This window comes from Coturnix japonica, chromosome 1, assembly GCF_001577835.2.
Source record: "Coturnix japonica isolate 7356 chromosome 1, Coturnix japonica 2.1, whole genome shotgun sequence".
Taxonomy (NCBI): Eukaryota; Metazoa; Chordata; class Aves; order Galliformes; family Phasianidae; genus Coturnix; species Coturnix japonica.
The window spans coordinates 150,563,692-150,583,323 of record NC_029516.1 but is presented as its reverse complement, the minus strand read 5'-3'; the positions used below and the strand labels follow the sequence as shown (position 1 = coordinate 150,583,323).

Sequence of the window (19,632 nt, the reverse complement as noted above, 5' to 3'; positions counted from 1 at the left end):
TAAAGTCACCTTGTGGTAGAGGAACTCTAGATCAAGTACACCTACACGTACATCAGAATGAGTCAAGGAAAGAGTTTTAAAGGAAGTGCAAATGGAATGTCTGGCAGTGCATAGCCTCAAAACATTCACATAAAGACTAATCTCTTATGACAGCATGTCAGTATTCACCAGAGCTCTACAGACAGTTGTATCCTAATAACCCAACTTTAGATTTTACTTTTTTTTTTTTTTTAATATTATGCATAAATAGAGAGAACTATTATATTATTCCCAGTTATTATCCTTCATGTGCCTATATGTGACAGTATTTATCTTAAACCTTCCAATTGCTTCGATAGTGTTGCTTTCGTTATTGCCAAAGTCAAATGCCTACGTTTTTCAAGCCAATTATACTTTGGAGAAATGTGACCATTAGCGGTTTGGAACTTCACTTGGTGGGCATCCACAGACAGTTGAAATCAAGTCCAAACTACTCAAGTTACAGGGCTAGTCTTTGCTGAAGGTCAGACTTCTTGCATTAACATCATTCTGTCCTCATTGGTTATTTCCTGGCATGACAACATGGATAATTTCTCACAATTAGAAAAAAGTAAAGCTCCCTGAAATTTAACAGCAACTTCTGTGGCATGCAGCTCAATGCCTTTAAGATGGCTATTGCACTACACAGAAGAACCCTACCTTAAAAATTCAAAGTAAATGTAAAAATAAACAGCATGTAATATGCCAGTCATTCAATGTCACAGCTACAAAATGTTTCTAAAAATGTAATTTAAAAAAAGAGAAAGAAGATAACTATTAATTGGAAAGACCTGACTTAGTCTGCAGCATAACTACTGTTACCTCTCTAGAGTGACCACAGAAGTAAAACCTGTTTCAAAAGTTAGATTAAAACAATAAAATCCATTTGCTATGTATTCAGATTTTACTGCAAGAAGCCTAGGAAAAGCCATAAAACACTGAAAAACTGAGGGTGCTCGCCAAAGTGCTGGTCATCCAAGAAATGAATGCAGCCAGTTGGTGTCTGTTGCCTCTCAGGACTGATCCCTTGGGCCAGGCCAGCATCAATACTGTGTGTGTACCAAAACAAGATCATGCTCTGCCAAAGGGCTGCCTGGTAGTGTCACCTGCAAGCCACATGCTATACAGGCTGGCATTGCTCTCACACAGCTGAACATTTCATGCAATAACAACTGCAGCATGATTTAATCTTTTTTTTTTTTCCTCTGTTAGTTCTAGAATAACAACCACCTTATTAACTAAGCTTCATCATGGTAAATATAACAACCCAGATACAGCTCTCAGTTCAGTGCTTCATCGTAGTTCAGTCATTCCCATCTCAATAACGTAACTTAGTTCACTGGAAATGTTCAAAGTACTCACAGAAATACCAACCTCAGTAATGAGGGCATCTGAACAGAAGCACGCCTAATCTAACAAGAACTGTTACTCACTCAGACTTCCTTCAGTTTAACAGGGGTAGAATGACTGGACAGAACTAAGTTAGGACATGCTCAATACCGCTCAGCCATAAATAAGGCTGGACCTATAATTTCTTACTGAACCTATTTTAAGCACAATAGCAACAGTGCTACAGTCTGACATGCTTTTGAAGGTAATTCAATCAAAACAATACCAGTAAACTGATTAAATCCCTTAAGAAAAGTACTTCAAACTGCTAGATAAATTATTAGTACTTACTTAAAATTAATAACAATAGAACAAAGCTGGCAGTGTTTAACTTGGGTATAAAAGGTAACTGCTTCCCTCCCCAAATCAGATTCATTACAATAAATATTATAAGCCTGACACCACAAGGTGCTGTACAAGAAAAATGGAAGAAAGGAGAAAGCCCCATAGTTGTTGCTTCATATGTGAGGACAAAGTAGCAGCACTGGCTCCTAAAGCAAGGTTAGCTCAACAGAACTCAGTAGAGAAATTCTTCCTATACAGATGTCAATATGATAAGCAGGTACATTCAGATAGCAAACAAGATGCACATAACAAATGCAGCCAGCGGTGATGTCAGCAGCTGGGAGAAAGTTCACTTTTCATTGTTTTGCTCTGCATAAACTGGCAGTTTCAGAAAACTGTTTGTTTGCCAGCTGAGAGGTCAAGGTGAACAGAAACAATCACAAGGCATTACACACATGCCAGAGTGAGTTCAGGAAGCACAGAACATAAAAAGATGTAGATAAAGGGGGAGGAAAGGGAAGCACTCATCTACATCATTTCTACATGCAAGCTTTTGGAAACCATATACAATTAAATACATTTTAAGTTAGGTACCAAACAATTTCTCCACTTTCTGATTCTTGTTTGTTAGACAATGTATCATAGGTGGAAGACTGCATTCAGAAATAGTAGTCAACCAATCAGCTTTGAAAAACCAAGAGGAATATAGCCTGTAAATCTGTTAAGACAGACGTTTAAGTAAAGCCGCTTGACAAAAACAGTTAAACAAAATGCAAACAGACTGCTAGGACCAATGTCATTAGCGGAATGCAGTGTGCTAAGCAGACAGCACTGAGAGAAAGAAGAAGAGAGGTGGTATTGGATGACAGAACAGCTTTGCAGAACCTTATGCCAGAACCAGAAACACAGCAAAACAAGGAGCCAGAGCACATACTCAGTACAATTGGTAAGGAAATTAAACATAGAAGATGAGTTTTGAATGAACAAAGGCAGTAACGCTGCTCAGAATGGTCCCAAAGAGATACACTTCAGAAGTCAAAATCTGGCATTACAGTATGAGGCATCTGTTCCAACATCTTTGCAAAGAGTTTTTTATTGAGTCTAATTAAATACAAATAAAAACAAAATAGCAAAATTAGTAACGTACCAGTTCCATTAACTGCTTTAGCTGACCTATCTCTTCTGGAAGGGAACCTAGCTTATTGTTACTTGCAATTAAGACTTTTAGAGGAAGACCACACAGGCAAGCTGGCAAAGAAGAAAGTTGATTTCGACTGCAACAAAACAAAGACAGAAAACAACCATTAAGTACACCAATGACATTCTACTGCATACTAGCATGAAGTTTTAGCTGCAAAACCCCTTCATTTTGATGGGTCAGATTTCCTGTAGATAATATACAGCTTCGGAATTGCAATCGTTAGGAAAACATTTGTAGATCAAAAATACCGGCAATTACTGACTAAACAGTATTGTGGAGAATTACCACTCTCCAACAAGGAGAATATAGGACCTAGCCTCTATGAGGATATATTAGTTATCATGCCATTTATTTCTCACTTCATATCAGAGTCCAACAAAACTAGATCAGCTCCCAGGCTTTCCTGAACACCATTGAGACATCTCTGCCAAGGACATCCTGGAGAGGTTTTCTCTCTTTTTCTGAAGGAAACGGCCTAAATGGATTATACTCTCGTGCTAAGCTGTTGCTGTGTTTATTTTTCAGACACAATCCCCAGTGCATCAAGATTTAAGCTTTTGTAGCATTTTTCAAGACCGTGAGCACAAGCATTGGATCAGCAAATATAAAGATTTTGACATTTCGCCATCAGGACGTGTCCAAATATAATAGAAAAGAAATAAATGCACGACTGTTTTCTTTTCCTGCATGCATATGTATCCATGCTAAAAGACACTGGATAAATTACTGGAGAGGGAAAGTAGAACATTTTCATCAGTTACTCAGAAGTGTCACCTTAAAATGCCAGCAGTCAATAGGGCTGTAACACAGAAATCAAGGTCTCCTGGCAGAAGATACTGAACAGTACCATCCTAATGTGTCTCATATTTATACAAACACTGATACTTTCCAGTATCTATATACAAAAGTACTAATTTTATCAATATATGCTATTAACAAATTCATTTAAATCATAACTCCCTCTCTCATAGACTACTTTTATTTTCCCTTCACATAAAAGCTGTAAATCAACATAAATTATACGTTAGGCTTCATTAAAGTGCAATTATAACAAGGAGATTTTTAATAAGGAAAAAATTGGAAAACGGGTCCACTTCAAAGTGCTGAGAGTTGGCAGAGGTGATTGCCAAGCTACTTTCCATCATCTATCAAGGTTCATGGTCAACCAGTGAGGTCCCAAAAGATTGGAGGCATGTCAATGTGACTCCCACCTACAAGAAAGGTCATAAGGATCCAGGGAACTACAGGTCTGTCAGCCTGACCTCAGTGCCAGGGAACGTTATAGAACAGATCACCTTGAGTGTGATCACACTGTATGTGTAGAATAGCCAGGGGATCCAGACCAGACAGCATGGATTCATGAAAGGTAGATCCTGCTTGACCAGCCTCATCTCCTTCTGTGACTGAGTGACCACCTGGTGGATGAGGGAAAGGCTACTGATGCAGTCTACCTAGACTTCAGCAAAGCCTTTGATGCTGCCTCCCACAGCATCCTCCTGGAGAAGCTGGCAACTCATACCTTGGACAGGTACACTCTTTGCTGGATAAATTGGCTGAAGGGCTGGTCCCAAAAAGTGGTGGTGAACGCAGATAAATCCATCTGGTGACCAATCATGAGTGGTATTTCCCCATGGACTGCTATTGGGGCCCATCCTGTTTAGTATCTTTATTGATAAACTGGATGAGAGGATTGAGTGCACCCTCAATAAGTTTGCAAGATGAAACCAGGTTGGGAGGAAGGATTAATCACCTGAGGCTGTACAGAGGGATGTGGATATGCTGGATCACTGGGCTGAAGCCAATGGGATGAAGTTCAACAAGACCAAGTGCTGCGTTCTAAACTTTGATCACAACTCCATGCAAAGCTACATACTTGTGGCACAGTGGCTGGAAGACTGTGTGGATCTGGGGGTGTTGTCTGACACTTGACTGAATGTGAGCCAGCGGTGTGCCCAGGAGACCAAGAAGGCCAATGGCATCCTTGATTATATCATAAATAGTGCAGCCAGCAGGAGCAGGGAAGTGATCATCCCCCTGTACTCAGCTCTGGTGAGGCTGTATCTTGAGTACTGTGTTTACTTGTGCACCCCTCATTACAAGAAAGACTTCACGGCCCTGGAGCATGTCCATAGAAAGCAACAGCACTGTGAAGGGTCTGGAGCATAAGTGCTATGAGGAGAGGCCAAGGGAAGTGAGATGGTTCAGTCTGGAGATGAGGAGGATGATCGTGGGAGATCCCTCTACTGCTACCAGGAAAGGAGGTGGTGGCGTGGTGGAGTTGGCCTCTTCTCCTGGGATAACTAACATTAGAATTGAGAGGGAACAGCGTTAAATTGCACCAGGGGAGGTTCATGCTGGATATTAGAATAAACTTCTCCAGAAGAGTGGTGGTACACTGAAACAAGCAGTTCAGGGAGGTGATTGAATCACTGTCGAGGAAGGTGCTAAAAAGTGTAAGTGTGGTACTAAGGAAAATGGTTTAGTTGGCAACACTGGTGGTAGGTGGATGGTTGAACTAAATGATCTTAGAGGTTCTTCCAAACTTAATGATTCTATAAAAAATAAGTGCTAGTTCTGTAATGCTGATGTTCAAGGACCAAAGAAATGCCCTGAAGTAGTTGTTCATCAAGAACAATGGGAAGCGTTAGCAATCTTGTTCAATCTTCTTCAGAATTATCCACAATACTACATAATAGCCCAGAACTGTCATTGCAAATCACAGGCAATTGTTTCTCTTGCTTAATGTATCACATAAAATGATGAAATAAGACCGACAGTAGAGAGCACATTCTCCAGTCACCCTTAAAGCTATCATAGAATCACAGGGTTGTAAAGGACCTACAAGATAGAGTAAAAGGTTGTTGTATTGAGGAAGGCTATATCAAAGTGAAAACGATTTCAGGAGATTTTAAGTGGACGGAAACATCTTTAATTAGTAAAACTTGTAAATTTTCCTTTTTTTTTTTTTTTTTTTTTTATCTTTTTCTTTTTTTTTTTTTTTTTTTTTTTTTTGTGATCCTGATATTGATATATTGTGATTTATCATTGAATGTGATATCTGTTAATTTAAAATTTATTATCAAGTGTGAATGAAAAGAATCCATCCATGCTGTTTTAATTAGCATTTTCAAATTTGTTCAAAGAACAAGAAAGAAAAGGATGCATGTTACTTCTTCTGTCCTTAAATAATGAAGACTTTCATTTTAGCCTTTATAACATCTTCGTACAGAGAGCTACATCTACAAGCAACGACTTTTTTGCATTACAGTTTGCAATAAAAAGAAAAATGTAGTCAAATGTTCCAAGAACACAAAGTGCAGACAAAAACTCTTGACGCATTCGCAATTAAACAGAAAATGTGGGAAACAAACTTACCTCAAATTTAAGTAAGTTAGCATCTGTAAGTTCATTATGGCATCTGGTATAATTTTAATACAATTGTGGTATAGATTTAGTGTTTCCAGTGACACAAAATGGCACAACTCCGTAGGAATCTCTGTCAATCTGTTCTTTGATAGATCTGAAATGAGAAAGTACATATTTTTTAACCATCAGAAGTATATACTTTGAAAAATTATGCTTCTCTATTAAGATGAGGAAATAAATATAATCCTAAAGCCAGACAACAAATAAAGCCAATGTTTCATTACGCAAAATAAAACTAGCCATAACCTTTAGTACTTTGAAATGGAACAGACTGCATATAAAAGAGCAAACATTCAATTAAATTTTATTCAGTCTAATAAAATGTAATTATTTGCAGGATTCAATGTGCTGAGAAAATACTTGAAACCACAACCCAGTAAAGACTTCAAAGCTTATACACTGTGTCTCAAGACTGATACACAAATAGATATGTGCAAGAACAACCATTTTCTACCATTAGAAACCGCAAAAAGCCATCTAACTCATACAATCAGACTAATAACGTGATCTGGAAAATGCTCATCTCTTAAGTGTAAGGAACAGGAATATGCCTGAGCAAAAACAAACAAATAAACAACAACAAAAAAGATGTTCGATTGGAAGAATACAAGGAAAATGGATCTTGATGATTACTTCACATCTTTGCTGTCACTAGCTCAAACCTCCTTCCCTGCTCCTTCAGAGCTTGTTTTGAAGCTTACTTTCTTTAACTGCAAGAAGGTAAAGGATCCAAAGTTTAGCAGACACATTTCCAGAGCATCTCATCATTTCAGGACCATAAAAATAATTTTGCTTTTGTGAACAAACTGGCCGAGGCTTGAAAATCTTCATTTTGCCATGTTGGCTCAGTTTGCTGTACAGAGGTACAGCTTCAGCTCAAAACTATTGCCACTAGGAAAGCTTTATAACTTTTGGTGTTGTTCCTGTTTCCTGCAACACAAGCTGCAATTCATCACTCTCCATTCCCCTTGTCAGCCTCCACTTTGCTTCACTTCCAACAATAATCAAGTCTCACTACTCCAAACTTGACCAAGATAACAGCAATGGCCAACAAGTGCATAAAGGGAGAGCAGTCCCACTAACTCAAATGGTAACATGGTTGAATTGGGCACCTCAGTCAAAATTATTCACCCATAGATTACTTTTCAACAGTAAAGCGTGATATGTTCTGCTTTATCTTAGGAGACTTGGATGGTGGTTAGATGCAGCATTACCTCTATTTCAACTTTCCTTCACTTCTGCAATAAAGAAAAGAGATTGGAACTCTGTGAATGCCATTCTTTCTTTAAAGCGGAAGAAAGCTCTTCAATGTTCCGTAGTTTCAGTGCTTAACCCCCTCCTGTTTTCTGTTTCCCATGCGAGTAACATGGCATTCCAATAAAAAAACAAAAACACCAATGCAGCTTCCGTACCCTGCTGCCATGATGTCTGATAATAAATATATCTAGCAACAGTAGACTGACATGTTATTACTAAGAGTCATGCAAACTGATCTTCCTATTTTACAATCCGGTCTCAAAGAAAACCTTCCCCTTTTTTAAACCACGCTTTCTGTAGTGACATCCCCAAACCATCGCTATCATTTCATCCCATAGCAGGGATGAAGCAGGGTGATTCAGTAGAGCAAACTGAAACTCAGCCCTAGTTTGAAGAGTACCTCCAGGGACCTGGGTGGTATGTGAGGAGTAGCCTCTCACCTTTACTCTGATCCTCCGAAAGTGATACACACATCTAAGACTGGGAACACAACAGTGTTACTTCTCTCCATGCTACCAAAGCAGCAGCCTACCACACAGGCGATAGCTTCAATTCTGTTCTCATTTCCCTTCACATCAAATAAAACAGACTGTTGACTTGACCTTCCCCTTGACCCAGAAAAAAATCTCAGACTTCCAAGAAACTGAAAAGCAACTAGATTGACCCCATTCCTCTGAAAAACATTAAGGAACATAGTAAAATTAATTATTATCAATTTTATTACTATTTTTGTATTTTAAGAATCATTCTTATTGCTATCCTTTGTTCTCAAGGGCTTCAAGACTGTTAATCCGAAGAAGGACAAAACAAAATACCCACAGATTATAGCAGACAAACTCCTTCCTGTTATCCCTCAGGACATTGGGTTGTTGGACACAATGTGTACACAACAAAGGAATTCAATTAGCTTACAACAAAGGAAGTCAATTATTTATTATTGTCCAGTTATCACAGGTTTTGGTTCATTTCAACACTATTATATCTACTGTTGCTTCCTAAATAATAATAAGAAAGAAACTGTATCTGCTGAGTAAGGCGGAGAGGTTGTGGAGTCTCCTCCAGAGATACGCAAAACCTGCCTGCGTGATTTCCTGTGGAACATACTGTAGGAAATGTGCATTAACAGTGGGCTGGATTCTCTGATTTCCAGAGGTCCTTTCCAACACTTATGACTCCGACTCTGTGGAATAGCTATCTGTCTTATTAAATACTCTTATTTAATACTCAGTTGGCTTTATTCAATCAAAAAAGGAGCCTCTGTACATGATGCAGGTGAGAAGAAAGCCTGGAAGCTTCTAGGTACCTCTGAAAATTCCACAAAGTGAAGTACATTTTAAACACTGAAAAGTAAGGGAAACATTCTGCAAATGAACTCGATAATGTATCTTATTAACATATGTAAGCACTTACATAAACCTCTGAAAGAATCACACATCCAACCTAAATCTTCCCTCCTTCAACTTAAAACCATTTCCCCTAGTCCTGCTATTATCAGCCCTTTCGAAGAGTTTACTCCCCTCCTGGGAGTAAGTTCCCTTCAGGTATTGAAAGGCTGCAATGAGGTCACCTCGCAACCTTCTCTTCTCCAGGCTGAACAAACCCAACTCCCTCAGCCTGTCCTCATAGGGGAGGTGCTCCAGCCCCCTGATCATCTTTGTGGCCCTCCTCTGGACCCTTTCCAAAATCTCCATATCTTTTTTGTACTGAGGGCTCCACACCTGGACACAGTACTCCAGATGGGGCCTCACAAGAGCAGAGTAGAGAGGGACAATCACCTCCCTATCCCTGCTGACCACCCCTCTCCTGATTGAGCCCAGGATCCCGTTTGCTTTCCGGGCTGCCAGAGCGCACTGCTGGCTCATGTTAAGTTTCTCATGCATTATTAGTTTGATGTTACTTGTACCAATGCACTTTTGTCTCTTTTGGATAGAGACAGGACAGAGGCGGGTTAGGTTAGATATTAGGAGGAAGCTTTTCACTCAGAGGGTGGTGACGCACTGGAACAGGTTGCCCAAGGAGGCTGTGGATGCCCCATCCCTGCAGGCATTCAAGGCCAGGCTGGATGTGGCTCTGGGCAGCCTGGTCTGGTGGCTGGCATCCTGCACATAGCAGGGGGTTGAAACTGGATGATCATTGTGGTCCTTTTCAACCCAGGCCATTCTGTGATTCTGTCACAATTCAAAACATTTTTGGAAAGTTTTCAACAACGTTTTATTAGGTTCATTACATCAGGAAAGAGAAGAATGCAGAAAGTATTTTTCAGCAGCTATTGAAAATATTTTTAAGATACAGAAGTAGTTGGCAAACTTCCACTTTTCTATTGTATTTTTTTTCCAACTCCATTATTTCCCAAATCACAAAGCTGCACAACTCACTTGCTTCATTAATTCAAAAAAACAACACCTCAGGGCAACTAAAAATAATGTTGTTATCGTACAGACTTGCTTTTGCTACAGAAATAGAAAGGAACGGACACAGGTAGGATTTGGTAGACTTTAAAGGAGTTTTGACTAAGCTGATTATAGTTTCTAATCCACAGAGTAATTAATCCATTGTGGTACATGAATGGTCATTAAAACTACACACGGGTTTAACTCGAGGTGACTATTTCCTGTTATTCCATTATGGAACAGGCAACACAAACATAGACAAATAGCCCAGCAGTGGGGAGGGCACCACAGCAAGCTTTGTGTGTTTTACATGGAATACACCATTCATTATTTTATTTCAAACACTTTTTGGCTTTATTTCATCTCTTCCTGCCAAGAACAAGTTTGTTAAAACTCCAAAATAAAGGAATGGAACACACACACACACACACACAAATAAGCAAGTCAGTTTAGAAAACTATCAGACAGATTCTTGAACTTTAAAAGAATGACTCCAATTTTGGAGCAACGACGCTGCTTTTGTACAAAGAAATGTTACTATGTTGGAAGTTAGACAGGAACTACATGAAACGAGCACTTCCTCAGCTGGGAGTGAACAATGAAAAGCAAAATTTGAGGCCAGCAAGGAGCAACTCACAGCTGGCTCCAAGCCACTTTGGGGGACTGAGCACAAGGCTCCAGGCTGTCAGAGCAGAGATGGCTGAGCCCACACTCAGGACATAACCTCTTGGAGCCCCAGTGAAACCCCACTGCCGACCATAACCTTTGCAACTGATTTGTTGAGCACTTTGTAGACCATACAGTGCTTTAAGACCGGTCATCTATTAAACAAATAGGCCCATGCACTTCTATGTCACAAATCTTTGCCAACATTTTAAAAGAATGCAGTTTCCTAAAAAGCAGTGATTTTAAACGTTAATATTACAGAAAAATACATTATAAAATTGTATTTATAAAGTAAAAAGAAAGCCTTCAAAAGGCCAAAGTTGGAATTGAGAATCATCCACAACTAAGCTGGAAAAATACAATAGATGTTCAACTGAAATAGAAGAAATCTCTCTTAGATATGGAGTTTCAAAACCGAGAAATAGAATAGTAAAAAAAGTCACACAAACAACCAAGTTCCTATTTTTATAGTCTTCAGCTCTTACTGAACAGAAGACCCAAATGACTGCAAAGAAGGTATTTGCATTTGTACTATGATGCCATTCTTAAAAACAATGCAGTAAATTCAACCCCAACTTCAGAGGAAAGTTATTCAGGTAAGAACACTGGGAAACACATTAAAAAAATACATATATGACACACAATAGAAGCGTATGGAGCTTTACTATTTTTACCATTCCCATGTTTTCAGCTGTCTTTTAGGAGGTCTGCATTTCCATATGAGCTAACAGTACCATCACTGGTAATTAAAGACACAAACTGATGGTTCTGCATCTCAGACAACTGAAATCAGTACTTAAATGCACTTTAGGCCTTCAGCAACTCTGCATCCCACCCATACTTGCTGTGGCAAAGGCAAATGGTCTGTTATTAGCATAACTGTGCCTACTTTCCACCTAAGTTGTAGACAAACGCCATATATTAGCTGTGAAAACACTGAAGCATGATTATAAGGTGTTGCAGACTTCTGAGATACACCCTAAAACTTGGCGTTATTGAGCAGAACAGCACATCTTGCACCCAGTACTCCCCATCCCTAGCTGACACTGTCAATTGCCACAACTGCCATTGCAGTCATACGTTGACTGCAGTTACCAGACAGAGCCTAAATTCAGGATTTCAGATGTTGAAGTGATAGGAGCCTGAAGGAAAGGAAAGCAGCGCAGTGTAGAGCCAGGCTGAGATGTTACCGCAAGAGGGAGTCCCGCCCTCACAGACCCAGCCAACCCTGCAGCAGCGCTACCCAGACCACCTGTAAGGAATGGAAAGCTGAATGATACACTTGACAAAGACCTTGCAAACAACTTCTCTCCCCCCCAGAGACCTTCACTTGTTCTGCTGTATTTCATTTGCCACCCCATTAGAGAATACGTGGATTACTTTTCCAAAGTGCAACATAACCTCCCAATAAAGTGCATTCATTGCTGGTGTAAACTATACGCAATCCAAATTTATTCTCAAGTAGGGCCCTAACTACCCTGAAACAACCCAAAGTCATAAGCCATCTCTCCCTGAAGTTAAAGCTGAGCAAACTTCAAGGGTGAGCAAGAAAAGACGAGAGAGCATTCCTCCCTCTCCCATGCTTTCCGCACCACAGAGAAAACATAAGCCATTAACTTTCACGCTCCTTAACAAACAACCAGACTTAAGAAGCATCAATAGATTGTAGTTTTGTTCTAATTAGCACCAGTTGGGCTAAAACTTCAAGGGTCTTCTCAAACAGTAGCAGTAATGGGAAATATTCTCTCAGTTCATAAACTAGAAACTTACTCTTGGTTGTTTTCAACCTTCAAAGTTGGTTCATGGACAGTACTTGAGTGAGTGTTCAAACTACACACTGGCCAACTGATCGTCTTTATTGTACCAAAATATCTTAGCTGTCTGCCTAAATTGTTAGCAATGACGCATACAAGAAAATGTAATAGTGAACAGGTAACTCCTGTGGAAGCTGGATCTTCCCTTGATGCTGAAAAGCCCCCCAGATTCGCTTCAGTCATCAAGGATGTACTTTAACTATTAGCACAGAACACTGAAATTATAATTTGACCCCCACACACAGTTTACCTAAAGGGACTTTCAGGTACCTTACAGTCTTCTCACACGAATAACACTCCCATGAAATGAAGAAGCTCTTTCCTGAAAGAACAGTGACCACAGCTTTCACCAAGTTCAAAAGAAAAGTTCAAAAGCAGTAAACTGTGTATGCAAACACACAGTCGATTTCAGACAAGTCACTTACTGCGGGGAAGAGGGGAAGATCAAGTAAAAACACGCATTACATTCTATCGTAGAGATGGTGGTGGATCCCTGCAAGGATATACTCTGTTAGGCAGCTCTTGTCTCAGCCGTAGAGATCTCCTTCCTTCAGGTTGTTTCCTTTGGAAACTAACACTTTCCACCAGGGAATTCCCAATGATGCACTCATGCACAGCAAAAATCTGACCTAGCGGTCTACAAACTTTCCAGTCCATGGACAGAACGCTACCAGAAAGAACAAGCTGAACACAGTGCCATAGTTCTACATTTCATACTCAGTTATAAAGCCTATTACAATTTTTCCTCAAGCTGCAAAGAGAGGATACCATTTATGCTCTGCATTATCTACCTTGGTGACTATTCAAAGTAGGGTTATCTCATATTTTCCCCTTTGTAGAAGCTACAACATAACTGATTTCTGAGAAGAAATTCACCTGCCCGCACTACAAAGATGGTTATTTTTCATATCTGTATTTTAGTCTGTCAGATACGTTTATATGTAATTCATCATTACACCTGAACCGTGTCACATTCTGTAACAGATTTTCCTGCAAACAAGGAAATTAAGAGAAGTTATTTGATCTTTAGGCACATCAAAGGCATGTAGACAAATATACGGTTGAGCTATCTGATGCTAATTTACTGCAACAGAGAAAGCAGAGATTTCTCATTTAATTGCTTCCTTTTTTGCCTGTACGTCTCACACAGATGCCAGGGTTAATCAACCTTACTCACATTATTCACATACTCCCCCTACAACCACTCTTAAACCCAGCAAAACTTAACAGTGGCTTTTTACCAACGCAAAGCTGCTCTGTACTACGAAAGGTTACTTTATTTTGCGCACCCTTAAACAATAAGCTAATTATGTAGCTATTAGACAGGAGATATAACTTCATCTATCTAATCCAAGCAGGAATTGACAGAGACACGACCAGGGATTGAAATTCCAAGAAAGAAAATCCTGAAGTAAACAAAGAATTCAACTACAATAACTAACCAAGATCAGGAAGATCAGTCATATGTGATTATATATGTATAGCAATGTATATTGAACTTTAAGTCCATAGTTATGAGCTGATTCAATTTTGCAGTCATTAATATACTCCAACATTCAATAACTGATACTTTCCACTGTAATCCCATAACTAGCTGACTCACCAAGTAGTATTTTTGACCCCTTTTTTTTTTAGTATTTTTGATTCAAGGCTGATACAGATAGCAGAAAATGCACTGGAACACAAACAGCTGCTAAAGTGCCTTGTGCTGAGCCCTCTGCCAGCATCACCTGCAGAGACACAGAGGGCCTTATTCAAAAGGCTACATTATCACAAGGTATATGGGCAACCTAAGATCCTACACAACTGCTGTGCTATAAATTATCTGCAGTTGATCTGTTTTCTGCATGCAACAGTGTTTGATTTCACACAAAGCTAATTTTAGCAATTGACTTGAGTCCAGAAAAGCCAACTATATGTTATGCTTTTGGAGAACGTAAAAAGGTTGGTCAAACATTGTTACAAGGTTAGCTGAGGCTTGTGAGACAAGTATCTCTACATTCAAAAACACCAGAATTAAATATATTTAGGAAACTTAAACTACCTGCCATACATTGCACCTGAAACCTTCTGCCAGAATGATCTGCAGATGCCAAACTCTTCTACAGCTCTCTCCAGTATCTTATATGCAAGAGATGTTTTCAGTATAACAGTCTTGCAAATAAGGAAGATCAAAGGCATACCATGGGACTCCCTTAGAAGGTAAATCAAGTGAATACACATTACCTGATCATGGAATTAAGGGTGGTAAAGACCACTAAGGTCATCTAGTTCAACCATCAATGCACTGGAACAGGTTGCCCAAGGAGGTTGTGGATGCCCCATCCATGGAGGCATTCAAGGCCAGGCTGGATGTGGCTATGGGCAGCCTGGTGGTTGGCAACCTACACATAGCAGGGGGGTTGAAATTGGATTATCACTGGGGTCCTTTTCAGCCCAGGCCATTCCATGATTCTCTCTGCCACACAACTGCACAGCTTGCTGCAGAACACCGCACCTAATAGCAAAAAATATAGTGAAGTCCTGCTGCAATTCACACTTGACCATGTCAAAGACAAAAGTAGGAAAACTGAATAACACCTCTCAGTGAGTGCTGGAAAACCTGTTTGGTGTCTAACTTCAATAATAACCTCCAGCAGGATATATGACATAACACTTCAGAAGAAGATTTCAGGGTCATGGATCAAGGAACAACTACTGGAGTCATCAATAGAACCGTGAAATCACTGCCTTTGACAGAAGCAAAGAGAAGGCAGAGCTGGTCAATACTTAACTCATTTGTCTTTTTCCAAGGGCATAAAAGCATCGTTCCATTTTTTATTTGCCACAGCAGAAGCAGGGGCATATTTTCCATCAAATTCAGCCACAATTCAGATGCACAGCGCATACAAACTCCTTTCTTCCATTTAAGTAGGTAACAGTTTACCTTCCTCTACTTTGCACAGCAGATATTGAAGAGATAACAACTGAAAATCATCCCGTCCATGAAGATTTGGAATGCTGATATAGCCTCAAAACTGAAAGTAGTATTTTCTTTTTATGGATTACTAATATGGTTGCTTAGGATCACACCCATGGTTGTTTTAGGAAAAACTGATCAAATAAAGCTTACAGTATACAAACGTTCTGTTTTTTCTAAAGCATTCCTACAAATAAGAAGGTATTTTCTTTAAATGGCAATGAAAGAAGAAATCATCAAACACGTAAACACTTAAGAATGTATGCATACAGTGCAATAGAGAATTGATGGTGTATTAATATCAGTTATTCAAAGTCAATCCTCTTAAAATCACTTTATTATACCTTCCCATTTCCATAGTTGTACGTACATCCAAAATGCTTTGATTTTCTTCACAAGAAAATTAACTTCAATTCAGATATGTACATATATAGTCATGTACGGCAGTTACAACAGTTCTTCACTAATGGGAACAAAAAATAAATTCCTAATTCTTTAATTCAATTTTAAACACACTAAGGAACCTTATTACACATGGAATAGTAAATGCATTGAAATGATTGCATGAAGATGTGGTTTAAACAGAAATAATTCCTTGATGTCTATATTAATATCAATCTCATTTCTTTTCTTCTGGCACACGAACATAAATCAACTGATAAAACACTTATCACTGAGTTGCCTCTCGCTGCTTTTAGTTGGAGACAAGAGAATTTATTGCCAGAAGGAACAGTCTGCATTTTCAAAATTGTTTCCGCATTCCCTGTATACAGACGGTCACATTATTTGCACGTGGTGTCATTTCCAGCTGTTCTTTGGGCCTTACTGTTTTGCGCCAATTCACAACAGCTTTCAGTGCAGCCTGACACCTGGCCACTGAGCGGTACCTTCCAAAACCACAACTGAATACAAAATGCACTCTCCTTGTCAATGTTCTGGGCTTGTTTAGCTTGGAAAAGAGAAGGCTCTGCAGAGAGCTTAGCGTGGCCTACCAGTACTTTAAAGGAGCAAATAAAAAGTCCCTCCCCAGCTTTCCTGTAGGCTCCCTTTCAGATACTAGAAAGCTGCTATAAGGTCTCCTCAGAGCCTTCTCTTCTCCAGGCTGAAGAACCCCAGCTCTCTCAGCCCATCCTCATAGTGGAGGTGTTCCAGCCCTCTGATCATCTTCGTGGCCCTCCTCTGGACCTGCTCCAACAGCTCCATGTCCTTCTTCTGTTGGGGGCTCCAGAACTGGATGCAGTACTCCAGGTGTACCCCAGGTGGGATCTCATGAGAGCAGAGTAGAGTGGCAGAATCATCACCCTTCACCTGCTGGTCACACTTCTCTTGATGCAACCCAGGATATGGTTGGCCTTCTGGGCTGCAAGCACACATTGCCAGCTCATGTTGAGTGTTTCATCCACGGACACCCCCCAAATCCTTCTCCCTATGGCTGTTCTCAAGCCATTCTCCACCCAATCTGTATCTGTGTTTGGGATTGCCTAAATCCAGGTACAGGACCTTGGCACCTTGCCTTTGTAAGTTTGGCATGGGCCCACCTTTCAAACCTGTCCAGGTCCCTCTGGACAGCATCCATCCCTCTAGCAAAATATAAGTTTTTGTTGTCCTTAGTTTAACAATCTACACAGTTCACTAACACCATAATAAAGCTCAGTGAACTGGAAGTGCATTAAAACATCTGTCAAATCGACATCTGAGCAGCCTGAATCCGGAAATGAGCTCACGGGTTAAGCAGTAACCCACATAATGCTTAAACTGATAGTTCAAATCAAAAGCCTATGAAGCATGAGGAAAAAACAGTCCCCAAGTTAACAGTGTTGAATCACAGAATGGCCCGGGTTGAACGGGACTTCAAGGATCATGAAGCTCTAACCCCCCTGCCTTGAGTAGGGCCACCAACCTCCCCATTTAATAGCAGACCAGGCTGTGCAGGGCCCCATGCAACCTGGCCTCGAACACCAGGGATGGGGCATCCACAACCTCTCCAAGCAGCCTGTACCAGCACCTCACCACTCTCATAGTAAAAAACCTGTCGGCTGGACTCTAAATTGTTACCCTTTTTGTAAAACACAGACGAAGTTAAGAAATACAAACTAAGAATCCAGAACAGTTTCACAAGTTGGAGAAACTGCTGTGACTCTGAGCTTTCAGAATTAAAAAAAAGGCTTCTTCCCAAATTCAGTTGCACTGTCCAGACATCCACTCACATAAATTTCCAGCACAACTTCTCTCCAGTTTGCTTTGGCTAAGTTTCTTGGCTGCACTTTTTTGACTGAGGTTACGTGACCCCTGCCATAGCAACTTCCCAAATATGCTAAGCCAGAGACTCCTAATTCCCAAGGTTTTTCTACCAGTTACCACCCTGTTATTAATACCATGAATGAATTTGGATCAAATTCAGTCTGCCCTCTTTTCTGCTGAGAATTAATATTTTTATTACTGATATGATAGATATGATAGAAAAACAACAGCAATATAACTGCAGTCATTCACAGAGGCCTCTATTATACAATGATTATAAAGATGAATGTAACATCAAGCCCAATATGTAAGTCTCTCAAGTTTTACTTCTCTTACTTGCTTTGTTATTTGATTGGAAACTCTGATATCCCAATAATGCAGAGATAAAGAGGCCAGGGAAAGAGGTTAAGGGATTTTAGTTCTACTCTGAGCCTAAGCAAGACTTGATATATATACATACAGAATTACAGAATCACACATAATCAAGGATAATGTAGTTCCAACCCCCCTGCCTGGCAGGGCCACCAAACACACACATTTACTAGATTAGGTTGCCCAGGGCCCTGTCCAACCTGGCCTTCATGATACTTGAGGTCCCTTCCAACCCAGGTCATTCTGTGATTCTGTGATTTATCACTAGATGAGAGAGACTGTGTTTATCCACCTTGAATGTAGATTCACAAGAGTGAAAGGTGAGGGCTATCTCAACACTTCCCTTATTTAAAACTGTTCAGTGTTGTGCAAAGATTTTGTGTGCACACGTGTGTGCATGAACATGAGTCAGCAGGAAAGCAGGTCATAAGGCTGTCTTGCTTTACTTCTCTTCAAATAAAAATTCAAAACGGGCATCAGATGAATGAGAAAGTATGATAAAGTTATCACTGTATGATTGAAAAGTCTTCAGAAAACTTCACCTTTCAAAATGAGCTCTGCTTTAATGTTTATTTTGTAAGCTATTAAGTAATTCTATCCTCATCAAAGGGAAAACTTAAAAGCAGCTGTTCAACTGTACCTATATATATAGCCTTGGTAAGTCAATAATGCTGTCGGCATTCTTCAGGTCAAGTAGTGGCCCTCTAGATCAGGACCCAATAAAGCATGACAACCTACAGTTGATAATACTGCACTTCTTACGGCTGTAGAAACAAAAGCCAGTGTAACTGTTGTCAGCTGACCCTGTGACACTGAGTGACTACTGCTACACTTGGAAGATGAATGAAGTATTAAAATAATGCATAAGGCGGATGAGAATATAAATTGATAAATCAAATAACAGGATCTAAAACACTGACATTAAAAATTTTCATCTAACAAAACAGGAGGTGAGCAGAGTATGAAGTTCCCAGAAAAATAATTTGCTCCTACTACTGAGCAACGTTCATTTATTTACCATATTCCTTTAGCCACACACCAACAGAAAGCAAAATAACAACTTGCCATTTCATCTGTACAGATCATTTTTTGCCACCTCACCATGCACTTGCACATCAAAGCTGGGATACGGCACTTAATTCAAAGTCAGAATGACTTTTGAGACTGAAGTAGATATTTAATATACCACAATACAGTTCTTTAAGACTTTTAAGTAACTTCAGTGTGCATGACAGCCTGGCATTTTAAGATGATGGATAAATTGAAAGAAATAGAACTTATCATAGAAAATGGTTGCAGTCACTCTGTCAGTGTGATGATAACTTCGGGTTTGAATTGAATATAGAACTGGATATATCTGATACAGCCTCTTAAGAACAGATAAGAAAGATACACCACCAATATGCTCATTTAATTAGATAATGAAGAGTATTGTTTCAAAGCACAGCAGAATAAAAAGCCTTGACCCGCATATATATAAAGCTAACAATTCATATATATATGAAAAGCCAATATGTTTGAGTTTGCAAAGCAAAAAATCGTCTCTTCTCTGAAAAAGAGGTGTACAATGCAGATGTGTAATGTGCAGAACTTCGCAGGCATCATTCTCTGGCC

The 19,632-nt window shown here is 39.7% G+C and overlaps 1 protein-coding gene across 12 annotated transcripts in view; it reads right to left on the bottom strand.

Annotated features, from left to right (window-relative positions):
* LRCH1 (leucine rich repeats and calponin homology domain containing 1) overlaps positions 1-19,632 on the bottom strand; it is a 101,570-nt gene that overhangs the window by 49,331 nt on the left and 32,607 nt on the right. For all 12 annotated transcript variants that reach the window (XR_001552656.2, XR_001552654.2, XR_001552655.2 and 9 more), the window contains exons 2-3: positions 6,269-6,413; positions 2,840-2,966 (exon numbers count right to left, since the gene is read on the bottom strand). Coding sequence is in view for 3 of the 12 variants with exons in the window: in XM_015851781.2 (XP_015707267.1) it covers positions 2,840-2,966; positions 6,269-6,413 (272 nt within the window). In the remaining 9 variants the exon portion in view is untranslated. The remainder of the gene's footprint in view (positions 1-2,839; positions 2,967-6,268; positions 6,414-19,632) is intronic.